A 25,338-nucleotide genomic window follows, 5' to 3' on the forward strand; every position below is an offset into this window, starting at 1 on the left:
ATGCTTCCTCTTTAGCTTCTTCAAAGTTGTGCTAGCTTTTCTAAAATATACTTTCTTGCTTAGGCCCCCAGTGAAAGACCCATCTCCCCTCTGGGATCTGAGAGTTGTGCTGCAAGGGGGGGTTGGTGGTAATGGATCAAGTGGATTATTCTAACACAATGAACCAATTGTTAATGCAAGATACATATACTATAACATCTACAAATGAAATCAATATTCCATATTCCAAAATTGATATGATGTTATATAATTTGCTACTGGATGGTCTTGTTACTAAGAATGATTATGAGTTTACGTACGATAGACCTAAAGTAGCTACTATTTTGGAATATCTAAATTGCATAAAAATATCCACCAACCCCCTTCAGATCTATTGTTGACTCAAAACGTTCTAAAATATTTTTTATTGCAAAGTTCATAGACTCTAAGCCACAGAAGTATTTATCAGGTTTGTGTCAAATATGTAAAGACTCTTTGCATTTTTTAGAACTGTTTAACAAAGCAAATTTTCATCCTAATTCTTTTGTGGTCACCATAGATGTGAACAATTTATATTCAGTCATCCCCCATAACATGGGATTATTGTGGTTTGAGCAGCAGCTTTTTAACTGTGAAGGTTTGACAACAGAAAAGGTTAAAATCATGGTCACCCTTATGGAAATAGTGTTAAAGAACAACTTTTTATATTTTGAAGGGCAATACTTTCGACAAATCATAGGGGTGGCCGTGGGAGCAGCGTGTACTCCTGTGTTTGCAAATTTTGTAATGGCAGAGTGGGAAGAAAATGTCATATTTAACAGTGAATATGCAAATAGTTTGCAAATGCTTTTTGGATGATGTATTTGTTTTCTGGAATGACATGATAGAAAGATTGCAAGAGTTTTTTACTTGTATCAATAATACAGTTGAGTTTTTATCATTTACTTATTCTGCTAAGGAAAATAATATTACTTTTTTGGATGTTTTGATTAATAAGGATGTGGAATAGGGATGTTTTAACCGTACTATTTATCGCAACCCAACCTTTTCTAATAGTTATCTGCATTATTCCAGCTGACATCCTAAACATCAAAAGAAGGCAGTAGTTAAAAGCCAGTTGATTAGGCTTGCGAGAATGCTAACAGATTTTGATATTTGTAGCCTTGAATGGTATAAGGTACTTCAGATGTTCAGTTCCAGGCGTTGCCCTCAGTCTTTTTTAAGAGAAATTAAGGTTGAAGTGGTTATGAAGAGATCCTTAGGATAGTATATGTGCCCATCTTAAACAATGGTGAACAGATAGCAAGAGAATTATGTAGTATAAGGAGTAACAACACCTTAAAAGCAGCCTTTATTACCACTTATACTTTGGGTACTTCAGCTGTAATTGAATATGTTAAAAGTAAGTGGAAAATATTTTTGGTGGACCCCCTGTTATCTTAAAGAATGGGTAATTTCTCCAGTATCGTTTATAAAAAGGATAAATCATTTAAATTTCTTTTGGAAAATAAAAAATCTACTGCTCAACCAACAGGGCGGGAGTGGACCTATAAATGTGGTACCTGCCCTTAATGTAGGTATATAATAGAGGGGGACGATGTTAGGGTTAATGGAGTAGAATTTAAAGTTAAAGGACACTTTTAATTTTGTGTGTCATGTAATGTGATTTATTTGGCCCAATGTTTGTTATGCCCGGCATTTTATATGGGAAACACCTCAAGGAGGTTGAGGGACAGGCAAGGGAGCCCGCAGGATTTTTTGCAGGGGGGTGCAAACCCAAGCCCCGCCCATGCAGCCCCACCCCCTCTGTTGCCCCGCCCACTCACAGCCCCCCCCCCCCGCAGCCATTCCAGTGTCCCATTACTTGGCTATTTCTCCCCATTTGTCATAGACACTGTTCAAATCTCTCAGTGTGCATACTGTTTTATGCTTTATTTCTACAATGATTACAGATATCTGGATTTCATTTACAACTTTTATTTCAAATTTTATAGCACAAACACTGACAGACATTTACTAAACCTAAACAAAGCAATAGTCTTACAATGAAAACAGACTTGGCATTAAAACTTCTCTACCTTTGAAACCCACATTCACTGAAACAGCATCGAAACCCACATTCAACGAACATGCATCTGGCCAGTGGCAGGGTAAGTTTACCTTTGGCCCGTTTCCAAATCATAGGCTCCTTGCACACATTTTTAGAAACATGCAAGAGTTCTTTGATTCACCTTCCTGACAATTATACTACATAATAATTGAATTGTATCCCTTGTATAATACAGTACCACTTGTTAGAATGCGTTTTAAATTTATAGTTCTGAGCATCTTTCCTTTAAGCAATGAAACAAATCATATGGACCAATAATGACAACCTGCCCAATTCAGAACATTTCAACCATAAAGGAACACTCAAACTTCTGTCATACAATCCACCAATATCAATCAGTACGCAGAATCTCTGCAGAAGTAAGTCATCTGAATAATTCCACATTAAAGAGATCTGAAACCAATGAAGAGGTTGTTGCTAGAAAAAACTTTATATTTCAGTGTTTCATTTACAAATTCAGTGTCTGTTGCCCTTGAAGAATAAATTGCATGTGCTACATTAAAATAAATGGTAAGTTGGTATATTGCAATAGGGAATGGGTGGCAGGCTGAAAAACAGGTTCATAGTTATTAGGTGTCTCATCCAAAGGAGGATATACTAAGAACTGCAGTACCATACCCCCTTAAAATACAAATGTACATGCTGTATGAATAGCACCTACAGCCCTTTGCATCAAGATGCAAGTATGCTACCTGCTGTGCTAACATTGCTTTAAAATTCTGTACCACAATAATGATACCATTTGCTAAACAAAACAGTTGCACAAATTCCACCTGTTAGAGCTAACTAGGGCATTTCTCTCTGACTCTGTCACACACACACACACACACACACACACACACACACACACACACACACACACACACACACACACACACACACACCTCAACTTCTTAGTACAAGAAATACATAAATAGATTTTTTCAAAGTTACAACAACTGTAAACTCTGTGTGACCATGGTGTGCGTTTGTTTTTGACAGAAAGGTATAAGGGAACTCATGGCTATGTATATAGTTGAATCTCTCTCTACCGAAGTACTCCCTACCATGATGCTGCTTAAATAGTGTGTTTGCATTCAGAAACTTTTACAGTTTTTTTACTGAATTTTATAGCTACATGAATTAGAAAATAACCAATTTCCTTTTCAGAGCCTAAGGTAAAAAGTCCACTCCTTACAAGCACTGCTTCCCCTGGAAAACATCTATATATGCATCATCACAGAGACCTAGTTCAAGATCGATGACAGCACTCCTTTAATGCAGGATTTCAATACCTGCCACAAGTTCAGGCCTACCACCATAGATGAAAGGGTGATGGTGTCTACATATTCTTAAAGAACAATTCATCTCCAGACTTGCTAGGTGAGATAATGACGTGGAATTCCTCTGCATCCAACTTAGCATTAACAAAACTCCTTACTGTGTCATACCTAACTATAGGTCCCCTCTATGTACCCCATCAGTCCATATCTCCTAACTAATATGGTGTCCCTATGCATTAAGCCAACACCATTATTCTAGGAGACTTCAATCACATTTTCTTCCAAAATTGCCATTTTGAGGAAGGATTATTAGGGGAGAGCAACATTTTGAGCCAAAATTGGGGACAATGGAGAGGTTTGGATATTCCTAATTCTACAAAGCGATTTGCACATACCTCTCAACCTCTTAATGCAGGAAATCTGGACAAGGCTAAATATATTGGGGGAACATACAAACACTACTAAAAATTGCTCTTGTATAAACTTAAGACAGTTGATAGAATAACAGGTCTTGCATTAGCATGCATTTTTCTGAAGGTTATGACGTCTGAAACTCAAATGTCTGTCATTTAGTGACTTCATTGTATGAGGAACAAACCAAAAATAAGAAGCAAATATCTATTCATTCTGCAAAGATATGGACAACTGAGAGGTATAGTTCAACCGGCGTTGTCTGAGTTTGCTACCCCCCCCCTCACAAAATCATGGTCGAATGGACCCCCCTGTAGCCATTCCCATGTCCCATTCCTTGGTTATTTTGCCCCATTTACCATAAACACTGTAATGTGCATACCGCTTTACTTCTGCAATGATTTAGATTTCATTTGAAAGTCTTATTTTGCATTTTACAGCACAAACTCTAATACATATCTGTTAAACAAAGCAAGGCAGTCTCACAATGAAAATAGACTTAACATTATAACTTCTCTGCCCTTGAAACTCACATGGATTGAAACAGCATTGAAACCCACATTCAAAGAAAATACATTTTGCCAGTGGCAGATAAATATTACCTCTGGGCTGTCTTCAAAATCATAGGCCCCTTGAACATAACATACACATGCTCTTTGATACACCTTCCTGACTGTATTACATTATATTCCTTGTACAATACAGTACAGTTGTTAGAGGGCATTTTAAATTTATTGTTTTGAACAATTTTCCAGTAAACAATAAAACAAAATGCATACACCAATGACAAAACTGCCCAATTCAGAACATTTCCATCATAAAAAGTCTACTCAACCTTCTATAGTCCACCAGTATCAGTAAAAAATATGCACAATCTCTGAAGTAGTAAAATCCACATTAAAGAAATGTGTAACTAATAAAGAGGTTGCTGCTAGCAAACAACTTTATATGTCATTGTTTCATCTACAATAAAGTGCCTGTTGCCCTTGAAGAATAAATTGCCTATGTTACATGCATTAAAAAAATGATAAGCTAGTAATACCGCAATAGGGAATTGGATAGCAAACTGATAACAGGTTCATAGTTTCTAGGTATCTTTGCCAAAAAGGACTGCAGCATCCACCCCCTTTACAACACAGTACAGTATCAGCAATGCATCTACCTACTGTGGGAGTAAAACCCACAGCTTTCAGCATCAAAAGCAAGCACACTATCTGTTGTGCTCCCCTGCATCTCTCAGCTCCTTATAAAATCTACTCGACACTCAGCTGTATCTCTGAACTTTGCAGCACAAGAAATCTGGAAAAAGCCTAAATTTATTGGGGGGGGGCAAAAGGCCAAAAAACAGGGACACATTTTAAACATTGCTTGTATAATTGTTGGAAAGTTGCTAGAATAAAATGCTGCATTACCACCATACATTTCACTGCCACGTCTTGAACCCAGGGGACCCTGTGCAAAACAGTCAGAGCAGCATACCACTATGCCAATCAGCTGTTTTGTGAAAGAGGACGACTAAAACTTAAATGGCTACCATCTAGTGAATTCAGTTCTCACCATAGCACAGCTGTCAACCTCTTAGCACAAAATACCTGAACAAAGCCAATACTGGGTGAATACAGCCCCCAAACATTCAGTGAATTCAGTTCTTACCATAGCTCTCAACCTTAGCAGAAAACCTGGATGAAGCCAATAATGGGGGGGAATACAGTCCCAAAGACAGGGATACATTTCAAATATCCATCTTGTACACTTAGAAAATTGCTAGAATAAAAGCTTTTGTTACCATGCACTTTCTGAAGAATATGAAGTCTGATATTCAAATGAGTGTCATTTTTTTAACATTTGTTAACCAGGAAAGTCTGACTTGGAAAAAAGCTAATTTTAGCAGAGGCCCAGAGAGAAACACTCCAGACAGCCAAGAATCAAACCAGAGAACATGTAGCTGTCAGGCAACAATGCTACCACTGGCTTTGCAAGGACATAAATACAGAAACCACAGATTTTATGAGGAACAGAAAAAGTATGAGGGAAAAACCTTCATCATTTTTACAAATAGTGGTGGGTAGGGAATTCAGGCTCTTGCCACTTGGACCCAAGGTACAGGGTTCAAGCCTTATTCTCTACCCACCACCATGTAGCACCTGGGGCATTTTACACACACACACACCTTTCCCTACCTATTTCTTATACATGGAAATGAGTCGGTACACTAACTCAGTAATGGGTACGAGTCAGTACACATTAACTCAATAATGGGTGTCGCTATACACACAAGAAACAGGCTTCCGCTATAAAATCCTGTGGGGACTCCAATGTGACAGCTTCCCTTTTTAGCGTTGATGAAAGAGTGAAAAAAAAAAAAAAAGCCAGAAACACCTGAAAATACAACAAGAATACTGGGAAGGGCAGACACGGCGGTAAAAATGTTTGCCAGTAAACAGTATATTACAAAAAACAAAATGTTAAATATATAGAGATGAGTAACAATTCGTTCATGACATTTAATATGAAACTACAAATACAATTTTGATTTTAAATTCTGATCCTTCAGTCTGGGTTACTGAAGAATCTGCAGTTCAAAACTACTTGACATCACACCATAACAACATCCATCTGCCTGGAAACTATTAACCAATTACACAGCTATTATACCATTTATAAACAACAGCTTCACAATAGTATAAACAAGTTTAATTCTTGCTGATCACAAGCTGTCTTAGGAGTAGAACACTCAATTTATCAAACTCTGACATCACAATTCCTGCTTCAAATCAGATGACAAACAACATTTAACACACGATTGAACAACTAAAAGCAACCAAGAAGATACAACATCCTTCTGAAGTTAAAAGTAGACCAATAAGTAACATTAGAAACTGTGAAAGCACACAAAATAGACACTACAAGGGCACATAACATATGAAGAGATAGAGAATTATGACTTTTTTCTCTATAAGAAAAACTGACAGAACTGGGGTTACTCTGCTTTATTACAAAATGCAAATTTACTGAAAGATGTCAGCTCCCTGAGTAAATGTACACAGAAGACAAGTGAAAGAAGGAAACTTATCAGACAAAGGATGAAGATGAACTACTTCTATACAGACCTATAGCTATTCAGTAGTTGCTACAAAACCAGGCTCTGTCAGCTTTTCTAGAGACCAAAAGCACCTCAAACTGGTTCCAACAGAAATGCCACTACCTCCAGCATACAGCATCCACCTCCAAGACACCCTGAAGGAATTTCAAGCAACACCCAATCTGAAAGACACAAGACAAAAGCAAGGAGAGTAGAAAGCTTCATGTTTATAAAGAAGTCACTGCCTTTCATCTGACCAAAATTTAAAGAAACATCACAAAAAAATAGAAATACAAATTCCTGCTCACTACAACCACAGCCATATTTTTTATATGTTTTAGAAATGAAAATTCAATAGGCAAAAAGCAAAGTTTTTTGTGCGATTACTTGACCATTTAAATTAAAAAAGCAAATAATGAACATTTAATTATTAAGCACTTACTTTCCGATGTGATATGTGGTGTGGTGGATGGTTTACACTCTTCCCGCCAGTCAGTCAGTCAGAGCAGTACAGATCCAGGTCAGCAAGTTCGCGACCAGAGCGGGAAAGGGTAGGCAACTGCGGAAATGATGTTTATGTACCACAGACTTTTTTTTCTTGAGTCAACCACAATGGAAATGCGGGATAGATAGAGCATCAGCCAACCACGAACGGCAATGCAGGAGGGCAAGCAAGCAAGCGACTATGCAGCTGAGCTGTAAAGAAGGCATTTAGCGTTTTTTTTTTTTTAAGTGCAAGGTGAGCTGTTTAGGAAGGAAAACTGGTGAGGCACTCCACCCCCCTTTCCCTATCGTTCTGGTGCCAAGTCTTTCCTTAAAGAAGAATGCCAAAGTTTATTTATTTTTTTTTTAATAAAAAGAAAATTAATCTCCTGACCAGCCGGTTCCAGGAGGGTGCAAGTGCACCCCCTTGCACCTGCCTGCGGGCGCCCTTGGGGACAGGGTATATGAACACCTGTTGGATATTAAAAAGGGTAAGACCACAAATGCCTTTTACAAACATGTGTTGACTTTTCCAGCACATAAATGTGGCTTTAAGGTGATTGATTTTATCAGAAGGGACTCTCAAGGACATACAGTGGATGAACATCTGAATGTAAAAGAGGTAAAATAGCAAATCAAATTAAATACAACTAGTTTTCCAGGTTTAAATGAGGGTACCTCTCTAGCTCCTGTTTTAAGATTAAAGCATTACGAATTGTGAGTTCATAGTTTTCTTATGATAATTTGATTAATTAAAAGCATGTGATCAAGGGGTGGGGTAAATGGTATACATGTAGTTTTTGAAGTGATTGTTATTCAATTTTGAAGAAGTTCGTGTAGAATGAAAGTTCTTAACTGAAATTATTAGTGTTTTTATTATTTTAATAAATGTGTGAAGAGGTATTTACATGGTGGCTTTGTTGTTTCGGCTCAATTTTTGTGGATATTTGGAGTTTGTGGACATTTAACGGTTATTTGATGTAAAATTTTTGTCATGGAAAACCACTTTTCTGGTAGCTATTACATCTGTAAGATGAGTTTCTGAACTCCAAGCTCTCTCTTCGAAATCTCCTTATCTTATTTTTCATAATCATAGGGTTACCTTTCACCAGTCCATCCTTTTTGCGTAAAGTAGCCTCTGAACTGAATATTAATCAAGCCATTAATTTGCCCATTTTCTTTCCCAATTTTGCTGACAAAGGAGAATGCATGCTCCATGTTTTGGATGTACATAGGCAACTACATTTTCATCTCCACAGAACAAAAATTTCAGGAAATTAGAACAAGTGTTTGCCTCCTTCTCACCAAATAACTTGGGCTCACCAGTTTCTAAAATTATCCTGGCCAAATGGATTACTGATTGCATTTCCTTTGTTTACAGTCAGCAAGGTCTGTCCCTGTCCAGGCTTTCTAAAGTACATTCCACCAGGTGTATGGCTACCTCTTCCACTTTTAGGTCTAGAACTTCTGTTGATGACATTTGTGCAGTAATTACCTAGTCTAATCCTTATACCTTTATTACTCATTACAAATTTGAGTTTCAGTAGCAGAGCTGCCTTTGGTTCTGCAGTAATTCGGAATAGTCTTCCATGAGGGCCATCCAAATTTCACTTAGCAGTGGACTCTGTCCCAATCTTTGAGGAATGAATGACAAGGAAAACATTGCATATTAAAATTATGTACTCATCACAACTATGCTTCTGTGTTGTCCATTTTCATTTTCATTCTTCCTCAACTCCCAACTGTTCTTCTCCTTTCCTAGCATCTCCTGGAGTGACCTTGTCGTTTGAGCCTCAGTTCTGCTACTTCTACTCTTACTTTGACTAGGCTTAAGATTAATTACTTCTAGGGCTTTTAAAACAGCAAACTCAATCTGAGGTATAGCAGATTGACTGGGGCATTATGTGTAGAGGGAGGAGCTTGAGAGTTGGATCAGAGAGTCTTGTAAATGCGACCGAGTCTAATCCAAGGTTGGATATGAGACCCAGTTGTTGAGGAAGAATGAAAATAGACAACGCAAATGCATAGTTATGATGAGTACATAACTTTAATTTCTGACCTCTGCTAGAACAATTAACTTTTTTTGCTGAGTCACCCCCTGTCTCATTTTCCACAGAGACAGCGTTTCTTTAGAGAACTGATCCTTCTTTTATGCACAAAGTGGTATCCGAGTTTACTTTAAGCCAAACTATCCATCTCCCTGTTTTCTTTCCTGAACCTAAAAATGAAGGAGAAAGGACACTCCATACATTGAATTTCCACAAACAACTCAGGTACTATCTTGACAGAACAAAGACTTTCAGATCATCAGATAAGTTCATTTCTTGTGAAAATAAGAAGGTACAACCTGTGTCAAAACAGACTATTTCCAATTGGTTACCTTAGACTATTTCTTTTGTTATTCTCACCACATCAGTTCGATTCCAATTAGGGTCAAGGCTCACTCTACCAGAGCCTTGGCTTCTTCTGTGGATTTTTGGAAAGAGTTAGGTCCTGTCTGCATAATTTTACAAATCACTACAAGCTTAATTTGTTCAGGTCTGGATCAGACTTTGCTAGGACCACTCTGTTTTGGCTCCTTGACACTTCCCCTTCCACCTCTCAAATGTTGTAAGCAAGGATAATCTGCCCATATAGCTAAGGCTACTGCAGCAGTGATCAGTATGATGAATATAGAGCAGTTGTGTAATTAAGCTTACCATAACAATAGGTGTTCATATGATCACTACTTGTGTAGCCACTGTCCCCTACCCCCTTGTTTTTTTTTGGTATTTTTTTATGCTGGGATGTGGACATTTGTTTTTTGTTGTTCCTAATGTCCTCTCAGGACTGAGCTCCATCTGTCAGTTTGCATGAAAGCTGTGAAGGGCTTGGTGTCCAAGCTTGTATTTTAGTTCGCTCAGCTTGAGATCCCTGTTGGGTGTACAAAAAGTGCCCTCAAGCTTTGGAAGCTGGACGTCAGTTATATCTTTAGCATGATATGACCATAGAGCTTAGGCTACTGCATTAGTGATCATCCTGACATCTACTGTTATGGTATGTTTTTTTACATAACTGTACTTTTTGCCAATCATAATCTTGTTTTTTCCTTAAGTTTTGTTTGTTTATGAAAGAGAAAGCAAGAGCAAGAGCAATCATGAATTGTTTTTTGTGTGTTTTTTTTTTTTTTCAGATATAGCAAATAAAGTTCTTTTGGCTCTGTTCACTTGTGAAATGTTGGTGAAGATGTACAGTTTAGGTTTACAGGCCTACTTTGTATCCCTTTTCAACCGTTTTGACTGCTTCGTAGTTTGTGGTGGAATTACTGAAACAATACTGGTCGAGCTGGAAATTATGTCTCCTTTGGGAATTTCAGTGTTTAGGTGTGTACGACTTCTCCGGATTTTCAAAGTTACAAGGTAAGATGTTTTTATGTTTATTAATACATTTTTAAGTCAGTGAAAAATGCAAGATCATTGATTTTGCCACAGTTTAATTTGACTACCATCATTCTTTCTGTCCATTTCTTCAGTTAGTCTTTGCTCATTGGACTGAAGCAGTTTAAATCATAGTGTACAAACAGTATACTTTTTTGATCCATTTAGCATCAAACAAGAAACTAGACTTTTGTAATTTCTGTGATAACGTTTTATGTTTGCCCTCAGAATGATAAAAGTAAAGCCTGGTATGATGTGTTTTAAAGTGTATCAGTTGAAATAATGTGCAGCAGTACAAGTTAATATTTTCAAACGTTTATAATGTTTATGTGATATGATTGCTTCTGAGATTAAACTGTATTTTTTGTTAATGAGTTAAATTCTGATTTTTTGCTAGCATTCTTTCAGGTGTTTTTAGATTTGCACATGTGCATATTGCTTGTCTCCCTCAAGAAGATGGGGTGGGACTGCTTTGCTCTCCTTCCAAACACCCTGATACTTCGATATTCCCAACCATACCCCCCTGCATAATTATACCATCTTTAAAGATGTGACTGCACAATAAGCAACTATTTCTTAAAACACTTTATACTCCATGCTGCCAACATCCATAGTGAAGAGGTCAACTTTAAAAATATACAGACTTAAAGCTATTGCCATGGTGTGGAAGGTTAAAGCCGTGACTCTGACCCAGGTGACCCATGTTCAGTTAGTGGCTTGTGTGTCTGTGGTGCTGGCAAGGGAGGATGGAAATTCCACGAGTGCACCTTGCAGCTGGCCTCTCGTGGAGGCTGTGGATGTAAAGGGGAGCATTGTCTTTAAGTTGCGCATATCATTTGTTGTGTGACCATGGAGGTAAGAATGATATGCTTGCACATCTATTGCACCATTGTGTGTCTTTCCAAGACCTGTGCTTGTGTACAGAGTATGAGGTCATAATTAAAAACTCTTTCTCAGCTGCATATGTGACACCCAAGGTGCCTCACGTTTATCACTTGCCCCAAGAATGGGTTGGAGAAAGTCCAGGGGAGGTTTGTCAGATTCTATAGACTCTAATGAGTCACTTGGCAGCAGTTGATGGTCAGGTGAAAGGGAGCAAAGTAAATGCACTAACTTTTGGCCCCCTCTAAAAAAATAGTGTTTTTCATACTTGTACTAGGACTACTACTGCTGCTGTCATCTGCTATTACAGTACACAATGTGTCCCGTATACTCAGGCCAGAAATTCATTTCAGAATATGCAGCAGTAACTATAATAAATCCCTTGCCCTGTGTATAACCTTGAAGAGCTGTTAGAATTTCCATGTACCAGTATCTGCTTGGATTTCAGTAAAGGAATAATTAAGCTGTGTTAATCTCCTATAAAATAAAACCTTATCAAAAATGTTCTAGAATATTAAAACGTGCTACTACTGATTTTATGTAATATATATTTTTTTGCTCCCTGCAGGTCTTTGCCTGATAGCGACTTTAATTGTACGCATTTGGCTCCTCCTTTCTAAGGGGAATGGGAACTGGACATTCCCTGGCTGGGTAAAAGTTACACAGTCCATTTTTTCCTGGGCAGAAATTCCCTCTGTTTACCAGCAAGAGTCATGTGGTAGGGAGGGGATGGGATAGCTTTCTGGTCCGGCAGGGTGGTTTACTCTCTCTCCCTGGGGCACTACCCTAGACAGCTATTCCAAGCCATGCTGTTGTTATCTTCCAAGAAGAAGCATGCCTCAGAATGCTGTGGTTCTCTTGGCTTATGGGTTTTAATGAGTTCAGCATGGTTTTGGCAGGCTTAAACTCCAATGGATGTAACTCCTAGTGGTCTTGTTAGGTGTCACTCATGTGGTTAGTCAGAACCATTTACCTCTTCCCCCTCCTCACTACAAGGGCCACTCACTCCCATCCTCTTTAGCCAACTCATTCAGGCCTGAGCCTTCAGTCGAACTTGGATTGCCTACACCATATTCATGGCTTTACCACAAAGCTAATTTTTACTAGTAGACGTTCAACTGAAGCCATACTCCACTTCTTTAGTAATCAAATAACATCAAACAACAGTAGTGTCAGTAGTAAAAGACTTTACGTGAAACCTAGATATAGCAACATTTTCCAGAAGTGGTAATTACTGAATCTTGGTTAAAAGAAGATTTGCGCCTTTTCTCACAAATTTCAAAAATATTGCGAAGCATTTTGTTATAATGGGCCTGCGCTATGACAAGGTAGCAGAGTGTTATTGTTGATATACAAAGATTAAAACCATAATACTGTGCTTTTAGAGTACTACCAACTCACATAGGTTCATAGGTAGGTACTAGGCTATCGGCCCAAGGGCCTACGTAAGCCTAGCCAGCAAGGTACCATAGCTTACGCCACCCAAGAAAGTTATTTTCCTGTGCCACTGTCCAGCAGAGACACAGAAGTGATCCCCGGGGTGTATTTCCTATTTCCCATCCACTCATCAAGATTTTTCTTGAAGAGTGCTAATGAAAATGAAGCAGTATACTGGGTAGTCATAAAAATTACGCTATAAAACCAGGGAATGTGACAGGTAAGATGGCGGCAGTTTCATTGAATTCCATTCCCATAAAATGGTTCCACTGTAAACCACTTTCAGAACCTGACTTTGCCCTTTTCTTTACATTTGTGTGACTATTGAGTATATCTCTATCTGACTGTGTGTGTGTGTGTGTGTGTGTGTGTGTGTGTGTGTGTGTGTGGAGAATACTTAGAGCTGTATGTGTGTTTTAGCAGATGTGGGTATCCCCTCACTTGGAGGGGCTGGAGGGCTTGCCCACTGCTAATCAGCTTTAGTTTTTGTTTGCTGAAATTGGTTTTCATTGGAACTGTTTTCAGGAATGTATTAATTTACATTTTATATATTTATGCAGTGATTTAGCACATTTGCACTTTACTTCATTTGACAATTTTTACAGCGACTGATGCTTTGTCCTTCACTGATATAGAAAATGATCAGGAATATGTATCCCCAGTCTTCAAAACAGGAGAAAAACAATCGGTCCCTTTTTGAAGAAAAGAGGGGTACTATTTTAATCTATTGACAATTGTTTTCCACTTGCTGGTTTGGTTTAAACAATTTTTTTGCTGCTCCTTGCTTGGTGGCTGAATTTTTGGACTACAGTTGTTTTGGGTTGTATGGATTTACTGATGGCCATTCCATGCACATTGCATGTTTCCTAGACTGTGCATTGGTTGTGGTCCTCTATTTTGTATATTCATCACAGTCTTCAACTACACTAGCTAAAGCAAACATCGAGACAATTCTGAATCACAGCAAAAATAATAAAGTAGTTTTTTTTGGTGACTAAAATGTAAACTGGAAAGGTTAACAAAAGAGAAAAAAAATTTAAACAGAAACTTCACTTAACCCAGATATTTTCCAGTGAAAGGCAGGTGTGATCCAAGCGTTGGCAAAAGTGCAGTATTAGAGATAAAATAGTTTAATCAGCAGAACTCCATTTGGCAAGTTAAAGAAGACTCAGTTGCTGGACCCCTACCCAAGTAAAAGCTGCCCAAAAGAGACTCTACAGGTGAAACTTTCCGTATTCTAAAAGAAAGTGCCTGATTGACAAAGCGAAGCCCAGGAATAGACCAGAAGAATTAGGAGAAGCTTGCGTTTGAATTGGATGCCAGTACTGCAGGATGGTAAGGAATGGGAAGAAGATTGACAGGAGAATTTACTGAACAGTCTTGCTTTATGCCAGTCAGAAATACTTCACTGTTATAAATAACTTGTATACATGTTTTTCTTTTTGAAAATTAATAAAAATATTTTCAAACAAGAAAGACCTGGAATTTAGACCAGAAGCTGGTATGGTAAGAGGGTGAAGAATGTACAAAAGACTAGTAATAAAGTGAATTTGGTAAATAGTAAAGGAACTGCTAAGTGTTATCCCCACTATCTGTTGTTTATTTTTAAATGTGCAGGAAACTGTAGTGTATGAATCTTATTTTGCTTTGGTTGCTCATGAAGAAACCAAACAGAGAAAAAAAATAAATGTAAGTAAAAAAACTTTATTTTCTGTTAAATGGTTTCTCACTGTTGTAAAATGCAACATAGTAGAAAGCATGTTTCTTAATGCAGAGGGTAAAAACAAAAATACATTAATGCATTGTGTGTTTAAAGTAATCATTTTTCTTAGTGATACTGGTCTTTATTCTTATCAGGACTCTATTAAAAAAGGAAGTAAAAATTGTTTTTTTTTTACATTACAGCTTGTCACTGAAAACTTGTAAGTAAAACTGTAAAATTAAAAATGTTGAGACCTAAAGTTGCAGTGTAGGGTTGGACTATGAAGGGTGTATGCAGTTGCTCAAATAAGCATAAAATGTTAATACTAATTTTTTGTTGATATTCATATATAAAGAACATATATTTATAGATTCTTTTAAGGATTGTGTTTTTCATTTCTGGTTTTAAGCTTATTAAGTAATGAAACCAAAATAAAGACTGTAAGACTACTGAGGATTTTTCATAATTAGATGTCATAGCAGAGTGTGGATGTCTGTCTTGTCTGGGTATAAACTGACAAAGATTTGAACTCAGAAAAGAGGCAAGATGGAGCTGGAATGTAGTGGAGAAAACCGGCAAAGGAACCAACGTATTAGAGCAAGTAGCTAAAGAGGGAAATGTAATAGAATGGGATGAGGCCAAGAAGACATTTGGACTGCAGTCTAGAAACTGAATTCCTTACTGGAGACTTATGTCAGAGTACAGGCAAGGAGAAAAGGGATTGGGGAATTCAAAGTGTAAGGCTTGCTCTGGTACAGTTTTTGGTTAATCTAGAACAGAAGCTGCTGTTAAAAAAGAGATAATTAGCAGGAATAGTATAAAATATTGCATGATAACGGGTCTATATTAGAACACCGAACTTTCAAAATTTTGAGTGTTCTAATATCGAACCCTAGTAATCAAAAATTTAAAACATCGAACATACAGAACAGCAAATTTTTTCCTAGGGAAAAAATTCGCTGTTCCAAAACACATACACACAACACAAGCACACCAAACAAACGGCAATCCACACACATACACCTAAACTCTTACACCTAACCCTACACTAAACTATACATACACCACTAACTATCCACTTACCTTAACCCAAACCCTAACCCTAATGTCCGTCACTATCGTACAGTCACCTCACCTGCGCTCTAACCCTAACTCACCTACCCCGCCCTAACCCTCATGTCCACACAATCGCACACTTACCTGACCCATGCCCTAACCCTAACCCGCCCTAACCCTCACGTCCACACAATCACACACTTACCTGAACCCGACCCTTAACTTTCCACCACAGTGCTGAAAATACCAAAGCAACAGAAACGGACAACCAAATTCTTTCCCTAGGAAAAAATTCGGTTTTCGGTTTCTTCGATATTTTCAGCGTTCACTGAAAACGGGTCGATATTAGAACACTCGAAATTTTGAAAGTTCGGTGTTTTAATATAGACTCCATGATAACTATAAGAATCAGGGAGGTTAGAAAAGATTAGGAAGAGAGATTGGATAAGCAGTTTGTAAAGGGAACAATAGGAGGGACATATATGTAGCTCTCAAGTATGCAACAAAGTCTCAAAGGTTTAGGATTTTTGCATGGAGGCATTTGCATAGGTATTTTTATACCACAATCAGGCTCCAAATAATTTTTTCTCAGGTAGATGAGAAATCTTAGAGGTGTTATGGGGAAGAAAGGTAAATGGGGAGCATATGTTTTGGGAGTGTAATGAGTTGTCAGATTTTAAAAATTCCCTACAGAGTACTCTGTCAGAAATATTGGGTGAGTAAATGGGTGTAACTAAGGAAATGATTCTTTTGAGCATGGACACAGAATCTGAATTGTTTAGACGTAGTAAGGCCTTCTTATGTTTAATTCTGGTGGCTGCCAAAGTAACAGTGACTAGAAAATGAGTCAAAGTCTAAAACAACTGTATTTGAAGTACTAAATATTGTAACAGAGGTAAAAGAACTGGCTTTGGAAAAGGGAAGGCGCACTTTACATAGAAATTAGTGGGAATTGTGGGAGCAGTATATGCAGAATAATGTTCACGAGGATAAGTGAGGTTTAAGGGAAGGCAGGAATTGAGCAATTTATATAATGCTGGACTGATAATAGTTGTAAAAAGAACATATCTGATGTATAATGTATGTAACTGGAAACATATTTTTATGGTTTGTTTTTTAATGTTTTGTTAGTTTTTCCAAGACTTTTGGGTTTCTAATACCATGATAGGAATGGACCCCAGTCCTAAGTCAAAGTGTGATTAAAGTTTGTGAAATTAGTATTGTTTCAGTCTGTGATGTTAGTCAGATATGCTCTTTGCCGCAGTGTACCCAGAAGTTACTCCTTCTGCAGTTCGTACGGAGTTACATGTATCAGTAACGTATGTAAGTGTGACTGTAAATTCTTTTTTATGACACCCATTGCTCCTACTACTATTGGAACTGTCTGGGTATCCTTTTTCCACATAGCCCTCATTTCTGCAAAATAACAAATAATAAATAATCCTGGTATTTTATGACTTTGTGTCTCTCTATGTGTAAGATGCTGTAATCACTGGGTGCAGCAATTTCAATGATTGATGCTACTTTGGTTTTCTTTTTCTAAGCTACTATGTCTGGTTTTCTTGCATCTGTTTTTTGAAGTGTTGGTAAAGGAGAATTTCACGTGATATAAACTTCATCATTTTCTATAATGCTTTGTGGCTTATGTTTTCAGTGTAATGTTATGTAATATTCATAGATTAGTACTAGGCTAACTGCCCTTGTGGGGCCATTTTAAACCTAACCAGTTACCCCAAGTGAGAATCGAACGCTACACCTTGTGTCTGTAAGGTAAACACCTTAACCATTTTCCCAATCTCCCAACCCTTGCAACTTCAGTTTTATAATGTTTGCACATTCCCCAGTGCAACAGTCTTGCCACATTATTATGCCTTTCAGTATACAGGGCTTCTGCCATTAGTGTATCATACCCAGCAGCCAGATGTGCAACTGTTTCCAATTCTGTTTTACAAATCCTGTATTTGTCTACTTCTTCGACATGTTCAGTGGACTTTGTAAACCAACATGTACATAGTCCACTGTCCTGGGCCACCAATATTAACCTTTTTTTTCTTTTGGTTTAAAGTTTAAATTTACCTCTCCTTAATCATTCATGTGTTAGATCCTGATCAACATGAGGTTGTTTTAGGAGATGTCCTTGCATTCACTGCTGCAGTATTCATAACATTCAGGATTCTCTGCCATGGAAGTCCATATTCCAGCCAGTATACCAAAGACTTCCTGTTATATTTAAAGGTATGCCTGAACGTCACTCATAAAACTCTCCTTCCATATCATAGGAGATAAAGGTGACGTTCAGGCTTACCATAAACAGAACGTCTTTTCCGCTAGTCTGAATGCTTTTTTTTTTCACTGTCAGTCCATTTACCTGCGTCTGTTTTGCCAGTTAAATACATTTTCTTTCTCCAGTGATTACCTACACCTGTTTGCTGTGCACATAAGTGCCCCACTATTTTATTTTTATTTATTTATTTATTTTTTGTGTGTTTTTTTAGGGTTAGTGTCATCCAGGAAGGGTAAATGCCAGTGTGGGAGACAGATTCCCCATAAAGACCGCCATGATAAGTATCTTTTTTTTATCTAGGAGCATCTCATGACTTTACGTCTTGATGTACTCCTATTTATATGCTGATATATCCATAACATAAGGGAGTCTCCCTCTGGTCGACTTGCATACATCTGGTCTTTTTACAAAAGATAGATGCTACTGCAAAGGTGCGTGTGACGTCTGGCGCCTCTGTCTGCGAACGACGGTCATAAACAGATGTCAGGTAAAAATGGATGTCATTTCGCACCTACCTCAGAACTTTTCTACTCCCTGTGTGACTGCCAGCTCCAGTCATCACTCATTTGGAAAAGTGAATTCATCTTATCCAACTTCAGATAAGTACCCCATAGGGGGTTTTGATTACCTTTTTGCTACTGTTTTGGGTTTTCATGTCAGGTAGAAAGGGCAAGTGTAGGTGTGGAAGGCAGATTCCACATAAGGACTCGCATGAGTTCTGCATATTTTGTTTAGGCCAAGAACATCACCCCACTTCTTGTGATATTTGTCAGGCCTTCATTCCCCAAACCCTTAGAAGTCACCTTGCAGCTTTGAATCTTTAATTAGACAACCAGCAACTCAAATGTTTGACTAAAAAAATGCAGCCGACATCGGGTTTCTCGGATGAGCCGGCCATCAAAAAGGCAAAAAAATCGCGGCCTGAACCAACTGCTGTGCCCTCTATTCCAGCCATACCCGTAGAGGTCGGTGAAGGCCCAGAGTCCAAGCTGGAAGCTTCGGATCTTCCTTTGGCAGATACCCAGGAGGAGGCCATCAAAGAAGCCATTGGCACGTCCCAGAGGGAATTGCAGGTATCTGACTCAGTCTCCGGGGGGAACCTAGGCTCATCATTTCCGAGGGCCCGCATGGGGTTTCTCAAATTATAGTTCGCGAGGATGTTTCCTCAGACATTGTGGAGTACCGCCCTGAGTCCGGCCCTCCGTTTGTACATCGCATCTCTGATACGTCAGGAGTTCCACAAGAAGAAGAAGCAAAAGACTAATCATAGTCTTCCTTCTCCGACACCCGCACCCTCCGACCACGCACCTGATTGGCAAGCCTTACTCAAGACCTTTTAAATGCATTCCATGCCTTACGCCAGGCCTCTGCTCTGGCCCAGACCCCTACTGCAGCTACCCCTAAGGGTAAACTTTACCAGTGTTTCCACTGAAGAAGAGGATTCAGCAGAGAATTAATCCCTTACTTACACTTCACAAATTGCATCTCCTCTGGTGTACACTTCCCCAGAGAAGGAGTCTAATGGCACAGATTCCCCAGGGGAAGACATTACCTTTGGGGAGACTGTTGTTCAGATGAAAGACTTTTTCAAGTGGGACAGCAGCCAGGCCACTGAGACTCAAAAAAGGTATTCTCACCTTTTACAAATGGAGTCTCCTAGCCTGTCTGCTGTACCTCCAGTGCATCCTGCTTTCTTGGATGCTTTCCTGGCTGCTTCTAAAAACCCAAATCCCCCCCAACACACACACACACCCCAAGTGGCTAGACAGGTTTTACAAAGTCCCTGAGGATGCAGAATTTCTTTAGAAGGCTCCTTCTGCAGACCCTTCCATCATTTCTGTGGCTGCAGATAAAACCTCCAAGTTACTCCCCTCCACCTCCCTTCTTCCCTCTGACAAGCAGAGCAGATTAATGGAGCGCTTAGGCAAAAAAGTCTACACATCTGCTACCTTAGCAGTGAGAGCCATTAAATACCAAACTCACAATGCTAAATGCTCACTGGCTCTTCTTTCTGATGTGGCTAAAGAATTGGGGGACCTCCCTGACTCCCCGGCTAAGGCAAAAATCTCTACTCTCCTGAAATCCTGCACTCAAATAACTAAGCGCTCTATCAAGTGCAGTTATGATGCAGTAGAGACCTCATCTAGAGCTGCTGCCTCAGGGTCTGTCATCAGGAGATAGTCCTGGCTTAGGTTGCATCCTCTCTCTGATGACATTAAGTCTAAACTCCTGGATATTCTCTTGGACAACAAAGCTCTATTTGGTTCAGTAGCTGCTTAACTTTTCAAGGCCCTTCAAGAGAAGGGTAAGGAGTTGGAAGATCTGCAACACATGTTTGTCTCCCTGGTTCCAAGTTTTCAAAGGCACTACCCTGCCAAAACCTCCTTTGTGAGAAGGCCTGCCAGATAGATGCCACCCAAAGGCAAAAGAGTATACCAGAAAACAGTCCTCCTCTAGATCTGCTCCCTATACTCGTATTCCCAAACAGCCATTTCAGGCTAAGCCTGGTAGCCTGTGACTACCAGGCATTAGATACAAACACCCCTCTTTCCATGCATCTCTCTCTCTCTCTCTCTGTCCTTCCCTGCTTGGAATCAGGTTACCCTGGACTCTTTGGTCCTCGCTATAATAAAACAGGGATACTTCATGATATGGAAATCCAGACCAACTCCCAAAGGGATTCCACATCCCCTTCAAGACCAACTGTCTTCCTTCCCTCCTGTTCTACAGGAACTCCTCCCACAAGGAACAATTCAAGAGGTACCTTCTCATGTAAGAGGGAAGGGATTTTACTACAGGATGTTCCTGATTCCCAGGAAAGAAGGTCCCTGGAAACCATTCCTGGATTTGTCCCATCTCAATACCTTCTTCCAAGTACCCTCCTTTCGGATGCTCACTCTTCCTACCTGGTATCCTTGAATATAAAGGATGCCTACTTACACATCCCAATCCATCCCCTCTTCAGGAAGTTCCTTTGCTTCTCAGTGGGTTTTGCACATTTTCAGTTCTGTGGTTTGGCATTTGGTCTCTCTATGGCCCGAAGAGTGTTCACAAAGTGCCTAGCACCAGTCATGGCCTTTGCCAGAGCAAGGGGAATCTAATTCTTTCCCATCTAGACGATATCCTGATACATGCCTTGTCGGTTTAAATGGTCTTACAACACCTATATATCACTATTTCCATCTTGGAAAGTCTAGGGTACACTGTAAACCTCAAAAAATCATCCTTGATACCATCACAGGATCATGTGTTCCTGGGATGCAGGATCCTAACAAGAAAAATGATGGCCTGTTTTTCCCCCAGAAAAAAAAAAATTGTCTCTCACTTCTTATTTTAAGGAGTTACTCCCTCTCAGAGCGTTGTCAGCCAGGGTGTTTCTCAGGCTCCTGGGATTCATGGCCTCCATCATCTTCATGGTACCCCTTGCAAAACTTCACATGAGGAAATTCCAGTGGTACTTGAGAACAGTCTGAAAACAACATCTGCACCCCTGGAGTTCATGATTCCCATGCTTCCTTACGTTTCTAGGGAATTGAGTTGGTGGATAACCCAGATAAAGGCCAACCCAGGCCTGCCCCTACAGCCCCTGCCCCCCAAGCAGGACCTGTTCACAGATGCCTTAGACACAGGTTGGTGAGCAACCTTAGGAGAATGGAGAGTGAGAAACTCATGGACTCTCACCCAACACAAAGAGCACATCAATATCAAGGAATGAGAGCCTTGATATTAGCCCTCCAATTTTTCAAGGATCGGCTCCTACCAGACATGTTGAGATGGTACACAGACAATACCACTGTGCTGTGGTACAGCAACAAATGGGGAGGACAAGGTCCTACCTCCTGTGCAGGTTGGCTCTGCGGCATGGGAAATCACCCTAGACAGACAAGTCAACATCCTAGCCGTCTACATACCTTTAGCAGACAATGTGATGGCAGCTACTCTAAACAGGACCATGACTCAGTCACACGAATAGATGCTAAACAGAGATGTGTTCCTAGACCTGGTCCATCCATGGGTTATTCCGGATGTGGATCTGCTTGCCTCCCCCATGAACAGACAGCTTCCAACCTTCTGCTCCAGGGGTACCACATCCTGAAGCATGGAGTTATCCCACCGGATGGACCTGCTCACACAGGAGAAGGGAACACTCTTACACCCCCAACCGTCCACTCCGAACCTTACATTGTGGATGATAGAGCATTGATTCCCTTCAGATACCTGTACACAGACGACGTGTTCCAAGTTCTGCAGGAGGCCAGAAAACCAACTACTAGAAAATCATACCTATCCAAGTGGAAGAGTTTTTCTTTATGGTGTCAGAAACACAATTTACAACCACTGGCAGTAGAACCTGCAGTGGTCTTGTCCTACCTGTGTGAATTGAGGAAATCTGGACTATCGTGTTCTTCAATTAAGACCCACTTATCTGCCATCGCAGCATGCCTTCCACTCACCCCACCTCTGGCTTCTAGGTTAGAAGTTAAGCTATTTTTGAAAGGGGTTCTACACCTTAGACCTCCAAGGAAGCCCAGCCCTCCTCCTTGGGATCTAAATTTTGTTCTGGAAAAGTTGACACTATCACCCTTTCAGTCAGCCAAAGACTGCTCTCTCCAGTACTATATGGGAAAAACTATACTCTTGGTGGCAATTACTTCAACCAGAAAAGTTTCTGAATTGCAAGCCCTCATGACCTTGCATCCTTTTACAGTTTTCCTTAAGGACAGGGTGAGTTTATGTACTAAGCAATCCTTCTTGCCCAGAGTGGTCTGTGAGCCTACCTTAAATCAGACCATTAACCTCACGACCTTCTTTCCTTCACCCCAAAATCCTGCTGAAAGGATCCTACATTTCTTGGATGTGCATAGACAATTCAGATGCCATTTGGCCAAGCCCAAATCTATCCTACCACCTAACAACCCTGGGACACCCTGTTTCCAAGGAAACCATATCCTCTTGGATTTCTGAAACCATCTCCTTTTGCTATACAGCCCATGGCAGAATGCTTTCTTTCCCAGTAAAGGCACACTCCACTAGGGCAGTGTCCTCTTCTGGGACTTTCTCCAAGGGGCTAGATACAGCTGCCATTTTAGAAACAGCTACATGGTCCTCTGTCCATATCTTCACCAAACCCTATATGTTTGACATCATTTCTAGAGCCAGAGCAGGTTTTGCCAGAGCCATCCTTCATGGCTTTGTGGAAAATGCTTTTGTTTCTTTCCCCAATTCTTAATAACAGGAGCTTTTGCACTCTTCCTTATGTTATGGATACAGCATCATATGAATAGAAGGGCACAGTATTGTTGTGTAAAATCTTACCATAACTTTAGATGTCCTTCTCTTCTATGCTGCTGCATAGTTTCTCACCCTGCCTTCCCCCTGACACTTGCCTGACTCCTGAGTACTCACTCCGTAGTCGCTGATTCCGGCAGCATACAGTTCTGAGGTATGTGTGTGCTGATGTCCATTTTGTGCTCGATGTCTCTTTCTGACCGATGTCCACAGAGAGAGACCCTGGACTTCGCATGCACCTTTGCAGTAGCATCTATCTTTTGTAAAATGGCCGGACATACATAAGTCAAGCAGAGGCAGACTCCCTTAATGTTATGGATACAGCAGCATATAGAACAGAAGGACATCTAAAATTATGGTAAGATTTTACACAACAATATTCTATTTGCCAGGTGTTTGTTCTGAAAACCCTTTGCAGTAGACTTTCTTCTCTTTCCTTGTATCTTGAGAAGCTGCATCTTAAGCTTCTTGCTAAACATACAATGGCTGGAATCTCCTGCCCCAAGGTTCAGCAGTTAGGGAAGAAGAAGGTGAAAAAGGTGCGAACAGAATTTTCCATTGTCCTGTCTCTGCCAGGTGTCTCTCCTGAGGTTGTTGCAAACCCGGAGACTTGCCAGGCTGTGTTGTCATATTCCTCTATTGCAACTGTGTTGGAGGCTGGTAAGGTCCCCACTGGCAGCACGTCCGATGAGGCTTTGCAGGCATTCGTCACGGATGTTCAGGGGGAGCCACAATTGATTTTTTCCAAGGGGCTTAGAGGAGTTCCTCAGATTTTAGTTGGGGAAGAAGACCTAGAGAACAGGCTCCTTCTGAGACTTGAGTCGGATTCTGATGACGAATCCCTGACTTATTCTACTCAAATTCCTTCTCCTTTGGACTGTGGGTCCAAGGAGGAGGAATCTATTAGTCCTGATGCTCCTTTTGAGGAATTTTCCTTTAGGGATACACACTCTAGGATGATGGATTTTTTTTAAGTGAGTTAGTGCTCAGGTCCCTGATTATCCATAGGAGGTACTATGAGTTGCTACAGTTGGAGTTTCCTAAACCTGCTGCTGTTCCTCCTGTTTTGGATGCTTTGCTGGATGTTTTTTCCAATGTCTCTCATGCTCTTTATTGTTTGACCCCTGCTCCCAAGAAGCCTGATAGGTTTTATAGAATGCCTGAGCATTGTTTCTTTTTGTATAAATGTCCTGCTGCTGACCCTTCTCTGGTCTATGTAGCTTCTGATAAGCCATCTCAGTTGCTTCCTTCGCCCAGATTATTGCCTTCTGACAAAGATAGCAGAACTGTGGAACAGTTGGGTAAGGAGGTTTACTTTTCTGCTACTCTAGGTTTTAGGGCTATTAATTATCAGAACAATATGTCTAGGCATGTGCTGGCTCTTCTTTCTTAGGCCTGTCAACTTATTTCTGATTTTCCTGAGTCTGAGGGTAAAACTTCTGATGTTCTTCGTGTTTCACTGTTGCAGTCATCACCTGTGGGTTATCCTTGCTGTGGTAGCCCTTGGCCGGCCCGAATACCAGAGTCATTGTTTTTCTGCATCAGCTGCTGTCGCTTGCAGACTGACATCAGGGTGTCAGTGCTATAAAGGAAGGCAGCCAATGCCATTAGATCAGTCTTTCTTGCCATGGAGCCCATAGCAGAAGCAGTTCGCGAGTGTGCTGGTCAGTTGCTACCAGAGTTTGAATTACAGTTGAAAACATCTAAAGCTATGTACCCCATTGGGGATCCTTTTTTCTTTCACTAACAGATGTTTGAAAAAGTTAACAATCATCACACCTGTGGAAAGCAAGTCCCACACCGAGACTTCCATTCATACTGCATCACTTGTTTAGGCCTAGACCACAACATCCCCTGTTGCCAGTTCTGTGCCCTCTTTAATGCTAGAACCATTCCTCATAGACCTGCTGTTGTAGCCAGGTATTTTCTTCTCCTGTCTTCGCAT

The 25,338-nt window shown here is 40.0% G+C and overlaps 1 protein-coding gene across 1 annotated transcript in view; it reads left to right on the forward strand.

The window, feature by feature from the left end:
* The window catches only part of CACNA1D (calcium voltage-gated channel subunit alpha1 D), a 5,051,180-nt gene that overhangs the window by 2,130,737 nt on the left and 2,895,105 nt on the right, over positions 1 to 25,338 (forward strand). The window contains exon 13 of the mRNA XM_044077483.1: positions 10,500 to 10,725. Coding sequence (XP_043933418.1) covers positions 10,500 to 10,725 — 226 coding nt within the window. The remainder of the gene's footprint in view (positions 1 to 10,499; positions 10,726 to 25,338) is intronic.

Source organism: Protopterus annectens, chromosome 7.part0 (assembly GCF_019279795.1).
Source record: "Protopterus annectens isolate FY-2018-M chromosome 7.part0, PAN1.0, whole genome shotgun sequence".
NCBI classification, from domain to species: domain Eukaryota; kingdom Metazoa; phylum Chordata; order Ceratodontiformes; family Protopteridae; genus Protopterus; species Protopterus annectens.